At 41.6% G+C, this 19,346-nt stretch overlaps 1 protein-coding gene across 1 annotated transcript; it reads left to right on the top strand.

Moving 5' to 3' along the window:
- The first annotated feature begins 624 nt into the window (after positions 1 to 624).
- LOC122765765 (transmembrane protein 151A) lies at positions 625 to 19,041 on the top strand. Its single transcript, XM_044020172.1, has 6 exons — positions 625 to 1,219; positions 13,675 to 14,013; positions 15,054 to 15,188; positions 16,003 to 16,142; positions 16,262 to 16,301; positions 17,179 to 19,041. Exons 1-6 carry the CDS (start codon positions 1,151 to 1,153, stop codon positions 18,406 to 18,408), a joined length of 1,953 nt encoding a protein of 650 aa, XP_043876107.1. The 5' UTR covers positions 625 to 1,150; the 3' UTR covers positions 18,409 to 19,041.
- Positions 19,042 to 19,346: the final 305 nt, after the last annotated feature.

Raw genomic sequence — 19,346 nt, forward strand, 5'->3', positions numbered from 1 at the left:
AACACTGGTCTTCATCACATGGATGTCATACCACATGCTTGTGTGACACTTCATTTTTAAAAAAGGAAATATTTGAATGGATTTTGATATTTTCTTCAAAAATGTGTACTCCTAGTGCCAGTGTTGTACCCTACAGTGATTGTCTGCGTGTGCAGCCTGTCAACGCATATGGCTACAGCTTACCCTCATGAATGAAATCAAGTGATTTTGACGCAGGAACAACATTTAGGTCACAAAGAGCTGCAATTTTGGTGGAAGTGGAAATGTACTCATGGGTTGTATTTTGGGCACAACACTGGTCCCAAGCCCGGATAATGGGAAGGATGTGCCAAGAAGGGCATCTGGCATTAAAAATAAAACTGTTTAGGGCCCCATAAAGGCTCGGGCCGCCCCTGAACGGTGCTGTTGAAGGTTTTAATGATAGAAACAAGCTGTGTGGCCATTTTAATTTGGCAGCATATGGACGCACGCACGCACGCACGCCTCTGACTGTGCGTGCCAGTCTGTGGCAGACAGGGCATCTGTGTGCGTGCGTGCGTGCGCTCAGGTGAATAGATGGGGGGTGGGGTTGTTGGTATATGACGTCAACGGAGTTACCAGCGCAAGGTGCCACCACCAGCTCACTTAATCAACTCATAGTTTTCCCCCCACGTCTCTTTTTCGATGCTCGGTGTTTATTGTCTTTCATCGACGTCAAATGTATTTTGAGCGCGCCCTTTATTTGTGCAGCAACGAGACCCTTGGCTGTCGGTCACGCGCACACACGTGCACAGACGCACGCGCGCTTTTTCGTTGCTCCAGAATCAAGAGAGGAGGCAGCAGCAGCAGCTGCAGCTGAGGAGGAGAAGCGGCTGGACAGAGACGGCAGACGGACGGGCTTTGACTTTGGGGACATTGGGGACGTTTTGCTGGAGGAGCCAGTGAAGCGGAGGATGGAGCAGCACTGAGAAGAGAGGGTAAAGCCAAGGTGGCACCGCGAGTAGATGATGCTCATTTGCCGCAGGCCCCATCATCGTGAAATCGGATACGGACTTGCGGCGGATGGGGTGACGGAGCTCGCTGCTCCGCCGGGGAGGTCCCTGCCTGCGGACGGTACCGGGGTGGGAGCTGCCTGGTTCTAAAAGGAAGGAAGGAGTGGCAAGTGGGGAAAATGCAGACGGAGGAGGAGACGGCCACCGCGGAAGAGCCTATTTTGGAGGAAGGGTCAGGACGAGAGCAGGTGAGGAAGGACATTTGTTTGGAAACACCGTGTTTCCCCATCGTGCGTGTTTGTTTGCGTAAAGTTGCGCTTATTTACCCTTTATAAGGACAAGCCCTCTCTTTGTATGCCATTGCTGATGGTTTCTAAACAATAGACATCATATACAACACACTGTGCACTGTGTGTACTCTGCTCTTTTATTGAAATCACGTTTCTTTTTCCCTCGTCAGTCCGTCATGTCTTCTCAAGAGCAAGGACACAGAGCAGGACCTTGGCGTTAGTATGAATGAAGGCGATACTGTGTGTGTGTGTGTATTGTGTAAAACAGATGAGGAGAGAAGAATGTGTGTGTTCTTGTATGTGTATCTTTGCGACGACAAAACAACTTATAAACCATAGGGAGTGAGGACATCTTGGAAAAGTGAGGACATTTTGTCTGGTCCTCACAACTATAAAAAGCTTTTGGGGGCTCAGACCTGGATCTAGGGTCAGGGTTAGCATTAGGTCTAGGTTAAGGGTTAGCGTTAGGCATGTAGTTGTGATGGTTAAGGTTAGGGTGAATGCTTTAAGTGTTTTTTACCTCTCCAGGACCTTTTCTAATGTAAACACTGACCTTGTTGGGACCACTATGAGATTTGAATTGTGGTTAGGTTTAGGTTAAGCTTTGGGTAAGATGTCCAAAGGAATGGAAGTCTTTGCTAATCTTAAAATGGTTAGAAATACAAGAATGTATGTGTGTATCTTTTTTTATCATTGTGAGGTCCAAAGCGCATAAAAACCTATCTTTGTGGGGACATTTTGCCTGGCCCCTGCAACTTTAAAAGGCTTGTTCAGGGTTAAGACCTTGTTTTTTGCACATAGTTAAGGTCAGTATAAGCTACAGCAGGCAATGCATTATATCTAAAATGTGTCCTCACTAAGGTTAGGGTTAGCGTCATGTTGTGGGGACCTAAATCAGTCTACTCACATTATGGATACTTGTCCCCATAACATGTTATTATATTCTCAGGTGAATACATGTTGCATGGTTAGGTTATGGTTATGTTAGGCCAGTAGTAGTGATGGTTAAGGTTAGTGTAAGTCTCCAGGAAATTAATGTAAGTCATAAAAGTCTGAAATCATACAAAAATAGATAGTGTGTTTGTGTGTTTCTTACCTATTTGGAACCTCTTCTGGGATAAACAGCTAATTAAAAGCTGGTTAGATATATGACGAACATTTTGAATTGTGTTTAGGTTAGGGTTAGGCATTAACTGGTTATGGTTAAGGTTAGGGGTAATGTGCAAACCTGTGTGTGTTTGTAGAAGAAAAGCCAGAGTCTTGGTGTGATATGTGTGGCAATGCTTTGTTATGTGTCACACACTACAGGATGACATCACAGCTCAGTCACACACCCACCTTTCTGTCCAAAATAAGAAATAAATCTACTGACACACACAGAATGTAAATGGTGAGCTCATAGCAAAACCTCCAACTGTCATTGTTATTTGTTTACATCAGCGTATTCCATTCAATTACCTGGTAGGATATTAGGATTCTGACCTGCCAATCAAGTCTTCTGCCTGGCTGAGTATTTCTAATTGTGATTATTCTGACAGGTATTGCGTTTTGAGTTGCGATGTCATTATTAAGTCGGTTACAGTTCCTTGGGGATCAGTGGTAGAGCGAGTCGTCTTTCAACTGGAAGGTTGTTGGTTCAATTCCCGGCTCTGCTAGTCTACATGCCGATGAGACCTTGAGCAAGACATTTAACAACCCGTTGCTCTTGATGGCTGTGCCAGCAGTGGAAGATGAGTGATGGTTCGACAGGCTGTATGAATGTGTGGGTGAAAAGCAACACAGCTTTGAGACTAGAAAAAGTGCTTACACTAAATACAGACCATTTTCTCTAACAAATTCCAAACATGACTCAGCATTACCACATGACACCATCAAAATATTAAAGGACCAGTGTTGGGATTGCATCAAACTCAATCCCATGTTAAACACTGGGGCTCCATGGAACAGAGACCTGCTGTTTAATATACAAGCTCAATAATAAGACTAGACTCAATGCATACGCTGTATATCAGTACTATCTACAGAATATTATATATATATATGTATATATATATATATATATATATATATATATATATGTATATGTATATATGTATATATATATATATATGTATATATGTATATATATATATGTATATATATATGTGTATATATATATGTGTATATATATATATATATATGTATATATATATATATATGTATATATATATATATATATATATATATATATATATATATATATATATATATATGTGTATGTACCCTGTGTGTGAAAGACATCATAGTCGCAATGGTCGCAAGTTCGATTCCACCCCTAGCTGATTGTACTCAATTCAATTGTAAGTCGCTTTGGATAAAAGCGTCTGCTAAATGACATGTAATGTAATGTCATATATGTATGTTAAGACCTTAATTAACCTGAATGACATCAGTTGAGTTAAAACACTAATTAACAGTTAGTAAATGCGTTCTATTCCCGCCGTCCAAATTTGTGCCGCCACCCGATGGTGAAGTCTGATACTACAGGACCCCAACTCATGAGTACTGTATACCAGGGTCCACGATATGTGACACAACACATGACACAACACGTGACGCAACGCATGTGCAGGGAAGTATACCAGGGCAGAATTACCGACATGACTTTTAAAACTAAACTTTGGTGAGAATTACATTTTTGCCTGAATGTAATTTAAAACCTTCAGGACTTGATATGTAAAGCCTGTTAAACGCCGCCTGCTTTCCTCTTTCCTCTGCCACTCTCCTGTGGTTTTATTCATGCGTACAGTGCAGTCAGTGCAATGTCATGCAGTGGATTCAGTCTGCACTTCTTCTCTGACTCCATTACCCTCCAGTCTTCCCCTCATGGGCTACTTCCTGCTTTGTATTTTCCTGTCAGGGAGTCTACAACATCTTCCTCCCATCACTCTCTTTTTCTCAACTGTATGAACTTGGCCTTGCATTGGTGTCCATTTGCACGCACAATCACATAAACAGCGTTTTAAATTGATTATTTGCATAATTTACAATGCAGTTTTTGAATTTTGGACCATATTTCCATGGTTGTATGGTACATTAACCAAAGTCTAGAAATTTCCATGAGTTCCTTCACTGGATGACAAAATAGATTTCTGCTCAGGCACGTGTGTGAGAGAGAGGTGGTGGGGGAGGGGGTCGTGAGTGTTGTTAAAAAAAAGAAATACATTGAATGGAAAGAGAATCAGGCAATCTGTCAGTGATGGAAGAGAAAAATTGATCATTTTTATGTAGAAATGTGTAATTTAAAGATTAATGCTTGCAATTCCCTTTAGTTATGGATTTGTGACACAGTTATGGCTGCTAATGATTATTTTCATAACTGCTTAATCCACCGCTTAATTTTTTTTCTCATTAATTCATTAGTTGTTTGGTCCATAAAATGTCAGACAATATTGATCGCTAATGTTGTTTCTCAAACCTAGAAAGGATGACGTCCTCAAAATTACGGGCTGCAGTAAAAGAACATGAGTGTGCAACAACTTTTTCATACTGATACCGATATCACAACCTCAAGTATCTGCCGATACCAGTATCAGTCTGATACAGTCATTTTACACCTTTTCAACTACAACTAAGCTGTTAACAAAACATTTGCAGACATAATTCTCCAACTGTGTCACAAATGTTCTTCTCCCATAAAGCAGAAATAAACACCCCACAGCATCAGCTACATTTTTGACCAGTATCTTCAAAAGAGTGTTGTATTGACTACTCTACATTGGGACAGCAGCAGGTATTTTAGCAGCACTGACTTTTGTTGTTGCTCTGCTCAGACTCGAGTCTGTCTGTCGGCACTGCCGCTATGGGGCGGGTATGTCTGCAGTTACAAAAACGAATCAACGATTAAACATTGAAATATGCCAATTCTGATATGATGATATGTTCAAAACGGACGGAGCAACTTAACACAGACAAGTTACCTTACCGTTTTTATATGATATGCCATGTTTGTCGTCAAGCTGTGATATACAAACTGCATTCGACTCATGGATGTTAGAGGAGGACTGACTGTAGCCTAAAATGAAACGCTCAAAATTAAATAAAACCTGATTGGGCTAATCCAAAATAGTGAAAACAAGGGGGGTGTTCTCTAGACAAGCTACTACCAGCTGTGAAACGGGGTGCTCTGAAAACACCCCCATTAGCACTAGGTACGTTCCTCCTGATGAAAATAACCATAGACTGTAGAGCTGCAACTAATAATTATTTTCATAATCGATGAATCGTTTGGGCCATAAAATATCAGAAAACCTTGTTGATCTATTTTTGTCAGACCTGGAAATGATGATGTTCTCAAATGTCTTGTTTTGTCCACAAACCAAAATGATTAACTTTTAATGATTGATTTGTTATAAACGATCGGAAATCTTGTTTTAATCATGAAAAAAGCTTTGAACCGATTATTAAAATAGTTGTCGATTAATTTAGTAATCGATTAATAATCGATTCATTGAGTAATTGTTTCACCTCTAATATACTGTATCAAATGAACACGGCAAAAAAATCGACCAATCAGAATTTTGGTCGAGCCAGAACTTATCGACCAATAAGTCGACCAGTTGACTTGGAGTTTACTGCCTTAGTTTGCTGTTTATTCTACCGCCTTTATCTATTTTTATGCAATGCACAGTGGGGTGTACGGAAAAGTACTACAAACCCAAATAAACGATTCAGCAGTACTGTAGAAATGCTAGACTACTTTTTTTGTTAGTGAAAGCACACCATTATTTGCCAAGATTTTGTCATTATTTATAAATGTTGTTATTATGAGTGTTATGAATTCAGATTTTTGCCAAATGTCCCTTTACAGGCTATGTAGAGGTCTGACTGATTTGACAGCTTTATTTTTTTGGCATATATAAGCGAAAAATGCTATTCACACAAACAGGAGTCATTTAATATTCTTCTATTATAACCCTGCTTTTACTGTAAAGAATGTCATTATTTTAGTTGGCTCTCAGTAGGAAACTTGTTGCCATAATTACCACCACTCAGTAGTTGTAAATGTCACCTCCGGTGAGCTGCTCGAATTTGCATTGACACAGTCTAGTGTTTTAGTGACAGCACACGTTTATTTGCCATTATTTATTTTAGTATTATTAGTATCGCAGTTTCTCATTTCTGGAGAAAAAACTGGAGTCATGTCGTATGTTTCTATGAAAGATTAACTGTTAACATTTGTCCCCATTTGTATCTACAGTAATAACTAATAGGAATTTACTTCTGCACTCAGTGATATTTAATATATTGACTGCAGACCTGCACATTACCTGCTGAAAATTGCTATAATTGGATGATTTCTCTCAATTGAACACACACACACAAATGAACTGTAATGGAGTAATGTCGAGGAGGATGTGGATGACACATTTTATTTCACTCCATCATCAAGTGCTAACGATTTATTTGTTGTTCCAGCGCAGGTAGTGGAAACCAGACTTCCTAAATGACCCTCTGGTTGTTGTTGAAATGACACATCATTTTTTTTAGCGCTGCACTGCAGGCATCAACGGCACATTCTCCTCTTCTCGCTCTCTCACTTCATTTGCCACCCACATGCTTAGTTTGCTAATTATAGCTGCTCTCGTCACACCTACCACTCTGAATCAGTAGGAGCAGCAGAGACACAGTGGGAGACGGAGGGAGAGAAATACATGTTTGCTACCAGATCCTGGTAATCCAGGCTAGGATTTGTACAAATTACTGTTATATTTAGTCCATTACAGACAGTTTATGTGTAAAAAAAAAAAAAGAGGATAGACGGGAAGTTCTTACTTGCTTGGTTTATTAGATGTCTTCATCCAGAGAGATAATCCAAACATCCATGTTCTCCCGCTTTATCCCCCACATAAGGGTCGTGAGGGGGCACTGTGCCAATCTCAGCTGACATAGGGTGGAAAGGCGGGGTACAGACAACCGTCCACTCTCACATGCACACCTATGGTCAATTTAGAGGCAAACCAATAAAAACTAATTCAAACTGTTTTGCATGGTTAGCATGGCTCTTGTGGTTGCTGTGTTGTCCAAAGAGAGACGCCTCTGCTGCATTATTTCCATTAACAGTACCGCAGTTTACACTTCAGACCGGAGAGGAAACGTTGGTCTGGAAACGCCAAGTCTGACTCCAGTGCGGGAGTAATCGGACAATGAATCACATTATACAGGTATGTTAGTCCGACTAAGACTAGCTTGATTTTAGTCGGACTAACGTGCTTACGTGACGATTAAGAAAACCAAAGTATTGTCTTAATCTGACTAAAATCTTTTAACATGCATGTAAACCCACTTGAGTGATTGAAATCAGAGACACTGACAGACTAATAAAGAAGTGCCATAGATGCAGGACATAAGAACAAAAATATCTATACACTAAACCAGTGTTTCCTTTTCTGTGTGTGGACCCACTTATTAAAGAGGCCATAGCCCGGAGGTGCCAATTAACGCTGTGTTGTGTGTGTGGGTGTGTATCTGCGTCATTACCTCGTCTATGAAGTCCATAACAATCGGTTCAGCCACTGCTGAGTGTGCAGGGTTTTATTGTTTTCCTGAGCTCTACGAAGCGGAAAATCTCACCACTCCTGTAAACAGCAGCGCCTCCTAGTCCGGGTACTCGAGTCCGGGCACATCCGGTGACGTACTTTCAACCGTAGAAGAAGAAGAGGAACTACTCTTGTTGTAGCTGCTGAGCGTATCGGTTGAGAACATGTCGAAAAAAAGCTTCAGGGAATGTTTGCTCTGTTGGGGGTTCTGATAACCCAGTCTTTGGAAACCTTTGCACCAGAAACAATTACTCAATTAGTGTATTGTTTAGTGAATACTAAATTAATTGTATAACTATTTTCATAATCGATTCATTGGTCCGAGTGTTTTTAAAAAAATTAAAACGTGATTTATATATATATGTGTATATATATGATGTATATATAAACACTAATCAATATTTTTCAACATTTTATGGACCAAGCAATTATTCAATTAATAAAGAAAATAATCAATAGTTGCAGCTCTATTTTGCAGAACATTAACATAAGATTTCATGTTACGGTTTTTATTGATTCTTAAAATTGCTGTATTGATATGAGAAATATTCTTATCAGTTTCTTTGTGTTGTATTTAAGCCGACGACTAGTTGGCAGCCAGCTTTTAGCCATTTCACTCCCAATCCTTCCTCTCACTAGAAAAACAAAACTAATGTTCAATCAAACGAATGTTCAACGGGACAACTAATCGATGAAAGAGAAAATAATTGAATGATTAATCGATTATGAAATTGAATGAAATATTTTTTCATTTAAGAAAAAAAAAAGGACAGTTCTAATAAGACAAACTGTCCTGTCTCTGCTCTCCTGGTAGACGCTGCCTGTAAGAAATGAAAGTAGACACCATCCAGACTAGGTCATATAGATTTCTTTTCATAATGATGTCAAGGAGACTGAGCTCTCTCTTTGGTCTCATCCTGCATGACAAAAGAGCTGAGGTTGAACCAAGGATCCTGACACAACCAAAGATCTTCACTGGAAGAAGTGCTGTGCACCAGGGATGGAAATAAAAAATGCCCTCAAAAAATCCCTAGGGTGATGTTTTTAGTCTTTTGTGATGTTATTTCATAAGTATTTATAATTTACTTTTACTATCAAACCTGTTGTAGGATCAGAGATTAGATCAATTTAGTTATTACAGTGGCGAGTCACTTGAACTGGAAGGTTGTGGGTGCCGATGACCGTTAGCTCCTTTAGCTGCATTAGCTTGTTGTGGCAACAACACATTAAACCACGGGACTTTGTTCACAGCACTGCAGGGTGATACACAGCCTCTCTTATTATTGTGCTGCTCTCACAATGAGAGGAATAACTCTTATAGTGCGGGGTGACAGAGATATTCACCTGCGGCTCACTAACGTAAACACACGGCACACATTACTTCCTCCATCGGCACAACCCTACTCCAAAACTAGGAGGAGCTCCGTAGAGAAAAAGCGACCAGACTTGCCACTTTAAATTTGATTTGGAGAAACCCTGGAATGCCCCTGAAACATATTTAACTATGGCCAAGAAAAAAAAGCCCCTTCTGTGCACTAAATGAGGATAACCAGGTGCCAATGAAGATGCTGGTGGAAGCTTTATTTGCTTGTGACTTGCATTACGCACTCAGATTTCTGTTGATGTTGCCATTTGCTGATGCTGCATGTGTGTGTGGCTCACACTGCAGCTCCTAAACCAATTTAGTCGCAAAAGAAGCATCTCGCTCGTACTGTCAAATGATAATTTGCATTTAGTGCACTAAACTCCTGTCTGCGGAAAGATTTGCTGCTCTGAGAACAGCAGTTGCAGTGTCTATTTTTAATTTTTATTACTATTATTGTGTGAAAATATTCTTCTTTTGGCAACTTCAATCTGCAGAAGGTATAGAGGAAAAGGGGGGAGGAAGTGGACTGTAGCCAGCAGTAGAAAATGGAGAGTGGCAGACAGGGAGGGAGGTCAGGAGAAGGACGAAAGAGACGTGTATACCTTCACTCGTGCCATCTCTTTAGTCCTCCCTCTGTCTCATCCTCTCTCTCATTTCGTGCTTGCATTCATGAAAAGTTCATGATCATCTCTCGTCTCTCTCCTCCTTCTCTGTGCTACACTTTTATCCCCCAATCAATCCACTTAGAGACTGACTCTCAGAGAGGATGTCACGGTGGAGACATGGGGGTGAGGAGGAAGGGGAGGAGAGGCTGAGGATGGGAGGGGAGAGTAAATGTGTAAGATTATGAAAGGAAAAATAAGGAGAAAGAACATGGTAGATAGAAATATAGAGAATAATGACAATGATTCATATATTAATAATTGATAATCATACTGTTGGTGTGGAATCCATTTTAGACATGCCATGACCAGTGTGCATTTAGATGATGGGGAGGGCAGAGTGATTTGCAGAGACTAATAAACTGCAGGTGCCCTTCACTTTTCCCTCTCAGTGCTTGCCCTTGTCTTGCAGTCATAAAACACGAGTGTGTGTGTGTGTGTGTGTGTGTGTGTGTGTGTGCTGCAGCCAGCCACTGTGGCTGCATTGTGTTGGACAATGGGGGAGATGAGAGGGGTGAGAAGGAGAGAGTGATAAAGACAGAGTATGTGGGGAGGGGGGGGTGATGGATAGATGGATGGGTGGAGGGATGAAGGGATTTGCTGACAGGACACAGGCAGGGTTGGAGTTGGCTGAGAGGAGGAGAGGACACTGGTGTCATGTCATCCCGTCACCTTTTTGTGTCTTGTTGCTCTTTTGCTGTGTCACATTCAGCATGAGGCACAAGACAACAACATATATAGACTGATTAAAAACTTCACATGTGAACGGATGTATTTGCGAATCCAAAATACTTCACTGCTCTCCTACTCCAACCAAGAACAGAACTAAAGATATTAACTAAGGTAAAAATATATTCCATGGGTGGAATTGAAGCCGGGTCACTGCGCGCCAATTGTTTTTTGTTATGTATTTTATGTTTTAGGTTTAAGAGACAGACAGAGGCAGCAATTACTTGGGTTTGTAAAATGAGAATACAATACTGTGTGTGTCATTTGCTATTATTAATCTCTTATATTTTATCAGATGTCGGAAAAGAAGAAGAAAATCAACCAAGCTATATTCCCATACTCCCAAAGATTAGCATCAAGTTTGGCATCTGCCATAAGCACACAAGCAAGCGGAGAAACAAATCCAGATAAACACTCCTGTTTATGGTGTTCAGTGGTGGAGCAAGTCGTCTTTCAACTGGACGGTTGTGGGTTCAGTTCTGCGTGTGAATGGGTGCGTGCATTTTTAGCTTATGAATGGTGTTGTGTGTTGTGTGTTGTGAGTGATTTTGATGCCTTGAAAAGCCTTTACACGAAATACTAATTTGTGATTGGCTGATAGTTTGCTAATTCAACACAGCTGTATGAATGAACTACACAGAGCAATCTGCCTTCACATCGTCGATCCATAGATTACTAATTTATGTGCGCTAAGTTTTATTACTTCTGGGTTACGATGCGATACTACACGTACGTTTGTTGTTATTCCACGCTTGGATCGAACAGCAGCCAAGAACACGATGCGTCATAACAAGGAAATTGGCACGGCACTGACACTGACTCCAACATTTTTTTAAGCATAATTTTGCGTGTCGGCCACAAATCATATCATGCGCTAGCTAGAACCCTGCATACCTGTATTTATGACACATTATACTGAAGCCTTTTTTTCTTTTGGAAGCACCCCTCCGCTCTCTCTCTCTCTCACTCACTCACTCTCTCATGCACAGAGATCATTTGCAGCAATCATAACGCTGCTGATGTTGGAGTGGAGTCATTTAGCTTGAGAAGAGTCCAGAAGCACTGGTCTCGTCTAAATTATTCACACATACTCCACTGGCAGCTTTACAATTCTGAGAATGTGCATGTAGAGAGAGGAGAAGGGCACAATCCACCATCTATGTATGTCTGTGTGTGTGTGTGTGTGTGTGTGCGTGTGTGTGTGTGTTTGTGTATTTGTTGCCTCTTTAGGAACTTTTCTGACATAAACACTGACCTTGTCAGAAAAAGTTGGAAATGAGGACATTTTTGGGAAAGTGAGGACATTGTCTGGACCTCACAACTTAAAAAGGGCGGTTTTGGGTGGTTAAGACCTGGTTTTAGGGTTAGGATTAGGTTTCAGTTAACAGTTAGGATTAGGAATTTAGTTGTTATGGTTAAAGATGGAACCTTGTAGTGTTTCACGTGGTTCCATAGTGTAATGGTTAGCACTCTGGACTCTGAATCCACTGATCAAGTTCAAATCTTGGTGAAATCTTCTTCGGGCAGCCTGTGGCCAAACGGAAAGGGAACTTGGCTTGTAAGTGGAGGGTTGCCGGTTTGAGACCCCACCAGGACAAAAAAAGGGCTGATGTACCCCTGAGTGAGATACCCAACCCCCATTGCTTCCTGGTGGCTGTCTGCTGCTCCTAATGCTTTCTAGTAGAGGATAGGTTAAATGCAGAGAAGGAATTTCTTTGACAACGTTGGGACGATGAATCCACACTCAGAGGGTGCAGCCTTGACTTTTGGGACACAGCTATAAAGTGTCCTCAATAAGAATGTTGCCCGAGGCTGTGGGTGTGTTTCAGTTTTAAGATAAATACCTTAACATGTAATCTGTTAAGGTTAAGTAAGAAGTACTGACTCCATTATGGAAATGAATGTAACGTCCTCTGAAGTCAGAGACATGCCTATACAGTATATGTGTGTGGGTTCAAGTGTACTGTAATATGATGTGTGAGTCAAAATGCACTTAGAGAAGCATGTGTTTGTGTGTGTGTGTGTGTGTGTGTGTGTGTGTGTGTGTGTGTGAGAGAGAGCTATGCAGCACTTATCCTATGATGGCTCGTTGATGGGTATAGCATGGTATAATGTATTCCTTAGGTGAAGACCTCAGCTCTCACACACATGGTCTGAAATATGACCCAAACAGGAAGATTATGATTATTAAAAACTCATATGTGGGGTGGGGTTATGGAGGGTCTCCTGGTTCATCGGCTGCTTCCTCAACATATATTTCCCATCAACACCAACGTTTGTACTCATATTCATGTGTTAGTCAGCATTGCTTTATGTGTTGTAGTCTTGACTGTGAGATCATTGTCAGAATCTTCTGTCTCCGTTCAAACTGGTTAATTTGACACCGCAGTGATCGCATTTATTTTATGGCTTAAAGCAGAAACTAGGATGTTTTTGACCATAAAAACAAGTGATCTACTGATCACATACACTGGTATATACAGTTGAACAGTATTTCGGATTTTCCTCCAACTACCACCAGAGGAAGCATAAATATACAGCATAATAGCTTCTGACATTTTGGAGACATTTGACATTTTCAATACATTTACCTTCTGCTCCACAGGACGTTTCTGTCCTCCCTGAGCCCGCCATAGGACACCTGCGTTACCGTTTGACAGGTGTACCACCCTAGTCAAACGCCCCACCAGGTGCCACTGCACCTTTACCTGCTGCTAACTACCTCACTTACTTACAGATACTAGCACTCTGTTACAAGAACTCCCTTGCACTGTCATGTGTGACTGTTGTTCTGCCTGTCCCTGCACTGAATGTGTTTGTCTCCACTGTCCTGCACTGTTGAATGTAGCACCAACTGATGGTGCTGAAACGCTGTTTCGCTTCACTATGTACAGTGTATATGGTTGAAATGACAATATAAACCCACTTGTCTTGATTTGCACCTGGATCAACAAACATTACGAGAAAAACATATACACTGGTTAACACCTGAAAAAAGTGGTTTAGGGGATTAGTTACAAACTTTTGTTTGTGAGTGCCTGTTCTTCAGCATCTCTTCTCTTTCTCGCTGTCCTGCAGCAGCGACCACTCCAACAGTCTCTGGCCTCCTCCCTGTGTCGGGAGTCCCACTGGAAGTGCCTCCTCCTGACTCTCCTCATGTACGGCTGCTTCGCCACACTTGCCTGGTGTGCTCTCTGTCGGGTGCCCGTCCTCGGCTCCTCCTCCATACCTCTCGGTGCCGATGACGATGCGACCTCGGCAGCCTACTACAACGACATCCTGCACCTGGAGAGTCCATGCTCCAGTGGTTACGTCTACATCCCCCTGGCCTTCCTGGCCATGCTGTATGTGGTTTACCTGGTGGAGTGTTGGCACTGCTTCTCCAAGACGGCCATGTTGGCTCATGCTGAATTCCAGGTACCTGTCAAAAGTAGTTTTAGCATTTAGCATGGTGACCTGGTAGCTTGAAAAGCTGTCTTTCCATTGAGTGGTACAGTATGATGCATTTTTTTTGCTTTCCATTCAGAATAGTACTAAAATAAATGTAAAATGGTACGGTAAGGTCTAGCTCCACCCATGACTGTCTGCTGATTGGGCTACAGAAAAACGTCACTCCCTTGTGATCGGTGTAAATTGAGACAAAGGTTTTCATACAAAGCTTGACGTCCTGTTGAGACAAACTGTCGGGCACAGTCAAAATACAAACGTCAGGGCTAAGGGCTTTACCATCCCTGCTCCAACACACCTGATTCAAATGTCCAGTCACATACAGCTAACTACAGAAGGCATCATTATAATGTTTTTGCAGAGCTTGATGACTAGCGGACCATTTGAATCAGGTGTTTCAGCCCAGAATATTTGTGCAGCATGTCTATGACCTTGACCAAGTCATTGTTCCTTAATATGTAACATTTCTGCATTCAAATATTGTTGTTATATGCTTTGCAGTGTCTCCATACAACAATTGCCATGATTCCCCCACTGCTTCCCAATGTCATCTGCGTCCTTTGTTGTTGTTTTGAGTGAGAGCCCAATCAAATTAGTGTCAACAGAGTAAGGATAAACAAAAATGTCCCCTTTTTTTGTGGAGAGAACACGGTTTTAAACTAAATTTCTACCCAAGGGTGGTAAAAAATCATAACATGTGATGAAAATAAGATGACCAGTGTCTGCTCTTTCTATTATCCAGAGGACATTACTCCAAATGAACTGCTTTTGGTATATCTACCTTATTTTCAATTTTAAGTCCAAACTGTCAGAGACACATACTGTACGTCGTGAACAGAAAATTAAAAGCAAATCAGGACCTGTTTTCACCTGTATTTTTTATTATTAACAGATACAAGTGTACATACAAGACATTGTTTTTATGATCTGCTCCATGTCAACACTTTAGAGACAGTATTTGAGACAAATAAGTTCATTAATTTGATGATTTTATTATTTCACTGACGCAGGAAGTGTACGAGCGTGTGCAGAGGCTTCAGCAGGCCACGCCCTGTATTTGGTGGAAGGCCATCAGCTACCATTACGTGAGGAGGACGAGACAGGTGACGAGATATCGCAATGGAGATGCGTACACGACCACACAGGTGAGGGAAACTCATCACACACTCAGTTCTAATATTACTTTTAGAATTTTAGACTTTTAGACTTGCAACTTCAGCCTCTTTTTATTGAATTTTTTATTTCTATTTTATTCCACCTATTATTTTTTTATAATGTTGTTATGGTCTATCATATCCTTTATTGCTTTTTTTTTTTTATTATTTAATTATATATTTATCTATTTATTTACTATTTACTTACTCTCGTACTGATTAACTCATCTATTTAATTTATTATATTAGTATTTTAGTCTCCAGTGGCTCTTTGATCGTACCATGATGGCGTTTCCTCACTTAACTTCCTTCTCTTCCTCGTTACTGTGTAAATGCATTATACCAGCCATGTGTCGACGGTGGTAGGGTGAGGGTGGTGGGTTGTTATAGAGCCGTGGTATATCAGTGGATAAGTGAGTCATCTTTCAAGTTGAAGATTGTGGACTTGATTCCCAGCTCCGCTAGTCTACATGCCAATGTGTCCTTGGGCGAAACACTGAACCCCATGTCGCTTCAGACAGCTTTGTGTGTTATAAAAGATGAGTGCAAATGAGCAAATAGACCAAAGAGTGAATGTCAAAAACTATAGTGCAAGTCAATACTAGTTGCAATGTTTTGTTCAAAAAGTGCTTTATAAATAAAGTTGTATTTATTCATTGTCTGATTTGATTATTGATTGATTGATGCTGCTGAAGCAGATGCATTTTAAAATAGCTTCCCTATAACTAGAGTCTTTCTTCCTCCAAACTCCCATGTGTTGTATCTCATCTGCTTTATCTCTTCTCCTCTGTCCTCTTCCTCTCAGGTCTACCACGAACGGGTCAACACTCACGCCTCCAGTTCAGAGTTCGACTACGCCCGTTACGGTGTCAAAGACGTGTCAAAGGAGCTGCTGGACTTGCAGGTTCACCCTGCAGTCCGCCTCCGTTTCACCAAGTGTTTCAGGTGCGTCAGCACAACTGACAAAAGACAAGTTCTTTTAATGTTGGTCTTATGATGGTGATTATTATTGTTATTATGGATGGAGGATCAACGCGGCCTTAACTGACATTTGTGCTCTTTAGCTTCTCCAGCGCACGTGCAGAAGCTGCCTACCTCACCCAGGTAAAATGTGGTTAATATTGTTAATTTCATCCTGTTTGTATAATCCACACAAGAAAAAATCAGTGTAACATCAGGACAAATGTAAAAGGAGATTCATCCTTTTGTCAAATGCACAGTTAAAACAGCAAGTTTCCCCCTGCACAACACAAAAGTAAGAGGAAGTAAAAACAACACCAACCTTGGATAGAAAGAAGGACACAGTTTATTAGACCTCTGAGACATGATTTTGTCAAGAGAGTGAATTGAAGGAACATCCACTTCTTATTTATTTACATCTCAAGGTATTCTTTTGGGATTCCAATTTGTGGCACTTTATTTTTTAAGTTGTTCGATCATGTCAAGTCATGCAGAATTTAGAGCCTTTATTCAGAAAGAATAGAAACAAATCTCTTAAATATGCCATTTTCAGTTTGCCAGTTCAATATTGAATAATTTAGTTTAGAAAAAAAAGGTTTAGTAGAAAAAAAACGACAAAAAAGATGTTTTGGGCTGATATTCAATATACTATCCTCATTGCTTACTTAAAAAACCTTATATATTTAAATATGTTACTATTTAAGTTTTATCATTATTATTGTTGTTATTACTACATTCTTTTACCTCCTGTTTCTAGTATGTTAGTATTTTTAGTTTAAAAATTAGTATTAGAGTTTTCCCTTGTGGCTGTTGTGAGTTCCATGATAGCATTTCCTCACTTCCTTCTCTTCCTCAGTTATTTACTTTCCTCTCAGAGTTTCCTCTCTTCTTCACTTCTCAGCTGAGATGGTTGTTGGATTTGGAGTTGCATTGCCTTGTATTAAAAGTGCTGTATCAATAAAGTTAGATTTGATGATTATTCTTACTTAATGTGCTCAATGTGTTCTCTGTAATCCCAAAGCGAGCACGTTTCTTCGGGGAGAATGAAGGGCTTGACGACTACATGGAGGCCAGGGAGGGAATGCACTTGAAGAATGTGGACTTCCGTGAACACATCCTGGCGTTCCCAGATCCTGCTCATCAGCCTTGGTTTTCCCGACATAAAGTCTTCTGGCTAGCTTCGGCCTTCCTCTTGTCATGGCCGCTGCGGGTCGTGTCAGAATTTCGCACGGCGTACGTCCACTACCATGTGGAGAAGCTCTTCGGTGAGGATGAGGATACGGGAGGAGGAGGTGGTGGAGGACCGGGAGTTGGGAGGGGGGATGGGACTGAAGGTGGAACTGAAAATGGAATCCATCCGGGAGGTATTACCATTGGGATTGGTCTGAATGGGACAAGTTACAGGGCAATTTCTCGGGTCAACACAGTGGACATGACAGAATTGGAGTGGCACATCCGCTGTAACCAACAGATGGTCCCAAGCTACTCTGAAGCCCTGCTTATGGACTTGGACATAAGTGGGGGGACAAACCTCACTGCATCTACCCCAATCTCTGGGCCCCCAGGCAACACCCCCAATCACGTGACCAACCCACCTCCTCTTGCTCTGCCTGTGGTGTTCAACTCAGCTTACCTCCTCCAGAGCTGTCCTCGATGCCGGAGGACAACATCCAGCTCCAGTCTTCCTTCCAGACTAAGAGCCCCCATGGGAACCACAGCCCTCCTGAACGCCACTGTGGCAGGGATCAGGGCAGCAGCGCCAGTAGGTGGAGGTATAGGAGGAAGGCTGGTGCTCAGTAGAAGTGGATTCTCACTCGGGAGGCTGGGAGGAGGACGCCAGAGCAGCCTGTTTCATTCAAGGAGCATCGGTGGAGGGCTGGGAGGCAGCAGGGAAGATGGAGGAGGAAGTGTGGGAGGAGGGGGAGGAGGGGGAGGTGGGATCGGCAGCGGTGGTGGGGGAAGCGGAGGATTCCTGGGGTTAGGTTCGAGACAGGACAACGAGGAGACGAGAGGAGTGCTCGAAGGAGAAGGGGATGACGATGAAGAAGAGGAGCAGGAGGCGGAGTTGAGGATTGAGGACCGGGGAAGAGGAGGCAGAGAGAGGGACGAAGAGGTTGAACAGGAGAACAGAGGGGGAGGTGAGGTGAGGGAAAGCGGGAGGGACCGTCCCCCATCCTACGAGGACGCATTCTTCTTTCCCGTCCTGATCATACATGGAGAGGAGAGCTGCCATGCTGGAGACGACATGTGACAAACAGAGACATCAACACACTGAAGGGAAGAAAATAAGTGTGGACAGAGGCTGAGGGTTGATGAAAGAGACTGAGCAGAAAGAGAAGAGTGGAAGGCAATTGAGATATGATAGACCTAGAACGAATGAAATGAGAACTGGAAGAGAGGGTTTGCTTCACAGCACACCAACCACAGAGAGGGTTGATGGATTCAGGCAAAACAAATCATCAGATGTGAGACCAGCTCTGTGCTAGGAAATAGGGAAGGTGATAGAGTAGGAAGGTAAAAAGGAATGATCGTGAACGAGGTTAAGAGAAGCAGAAAAAGAGCAACAGTGAGAGGGATATGAGCAGAGTGTAAAAGTCAGAGGAGATGGATGCTGATAGAGATAAGATGGAGTCTAAGCAGAGTGTGTGTGTGTGTGAGAGAGAGAGAAGATGACAAATCAGATCTTTGGAAAAAAATGGAAAGACTAAAAACTAGTCTAGTTCCAGATATATCTATGCAAGAACATGAGTGGGAGGAGCGACTAAAGATAGCAACTGGAGGGAAGTGGAGACGGTCCAAACTGGATGAGTGGTTGTGGGTATTTAAAAAAAACAAAACAAGTCGAGGAATAAGGTATTTTAAAGTTTCAGTTTTGCTAAAATATGAATAGATAAAAGCAGATATGGGTTATGGGAACATATGGGTTGTTTGATATATTTCATATAATGGAGGAAACGGGTGATTGTAAGGAGTACAAAATGCACTGCAGAGAATTAGATACAATGACATGCTGTCGCCAGGTCAACTGTAAAAAAGAGCAAGGGAGGAGAGTAGAAAATGTAAAAAATACCATAATACTACATCATAAATTAGAGAAGAGAAGTAAAAGACTCAACATAGATACTCTACTGACTATGGATTACACCAGATTACACTAAATCTTCTTTTCAGTTTGTCATTATGTGACAT

This window comes from Solea senegalensis, linkage group LG3 (genome assembly GCF_019176455.1).
Source record: "Solea senegalensis isolate Sse05_10M linkage group LG3, IFAPA_SoseM_1, whole genome shotgun sequence".
Classification (NCBI taxonomy): domain Eukaryota; kingdom Metazoa; phylum Chordata; class Actinopteri; order Pleuronectiformes; family Soleidae; genus Solea; species Solea senegalensis.

Bases quoted from the DNA above. Each gene is read 5' to 3' on its own strand.
- LOC122765765 (XM_044020172.1), top strand. From the start codon at position 1,151: ATGCAGACGGAGGAGGAGACGGCCACCGCGGAAGAGCCTATTTTGGAG. The intron at 1,220-13,674 runs GTGAGGAAGGAC...GCTGTCCTGCAG, and splicing joins AAGGGTCAGGACGAGAGCAG to CAGCGACCACTCCAACAGTC. The intron at 15,189-16,002 runs GTGAGGGAAACT...TCTTCCTCTCAG, and splicing joins ATGCGTACACGACCACACAG to GTCTACCACGAACGGGTCAA.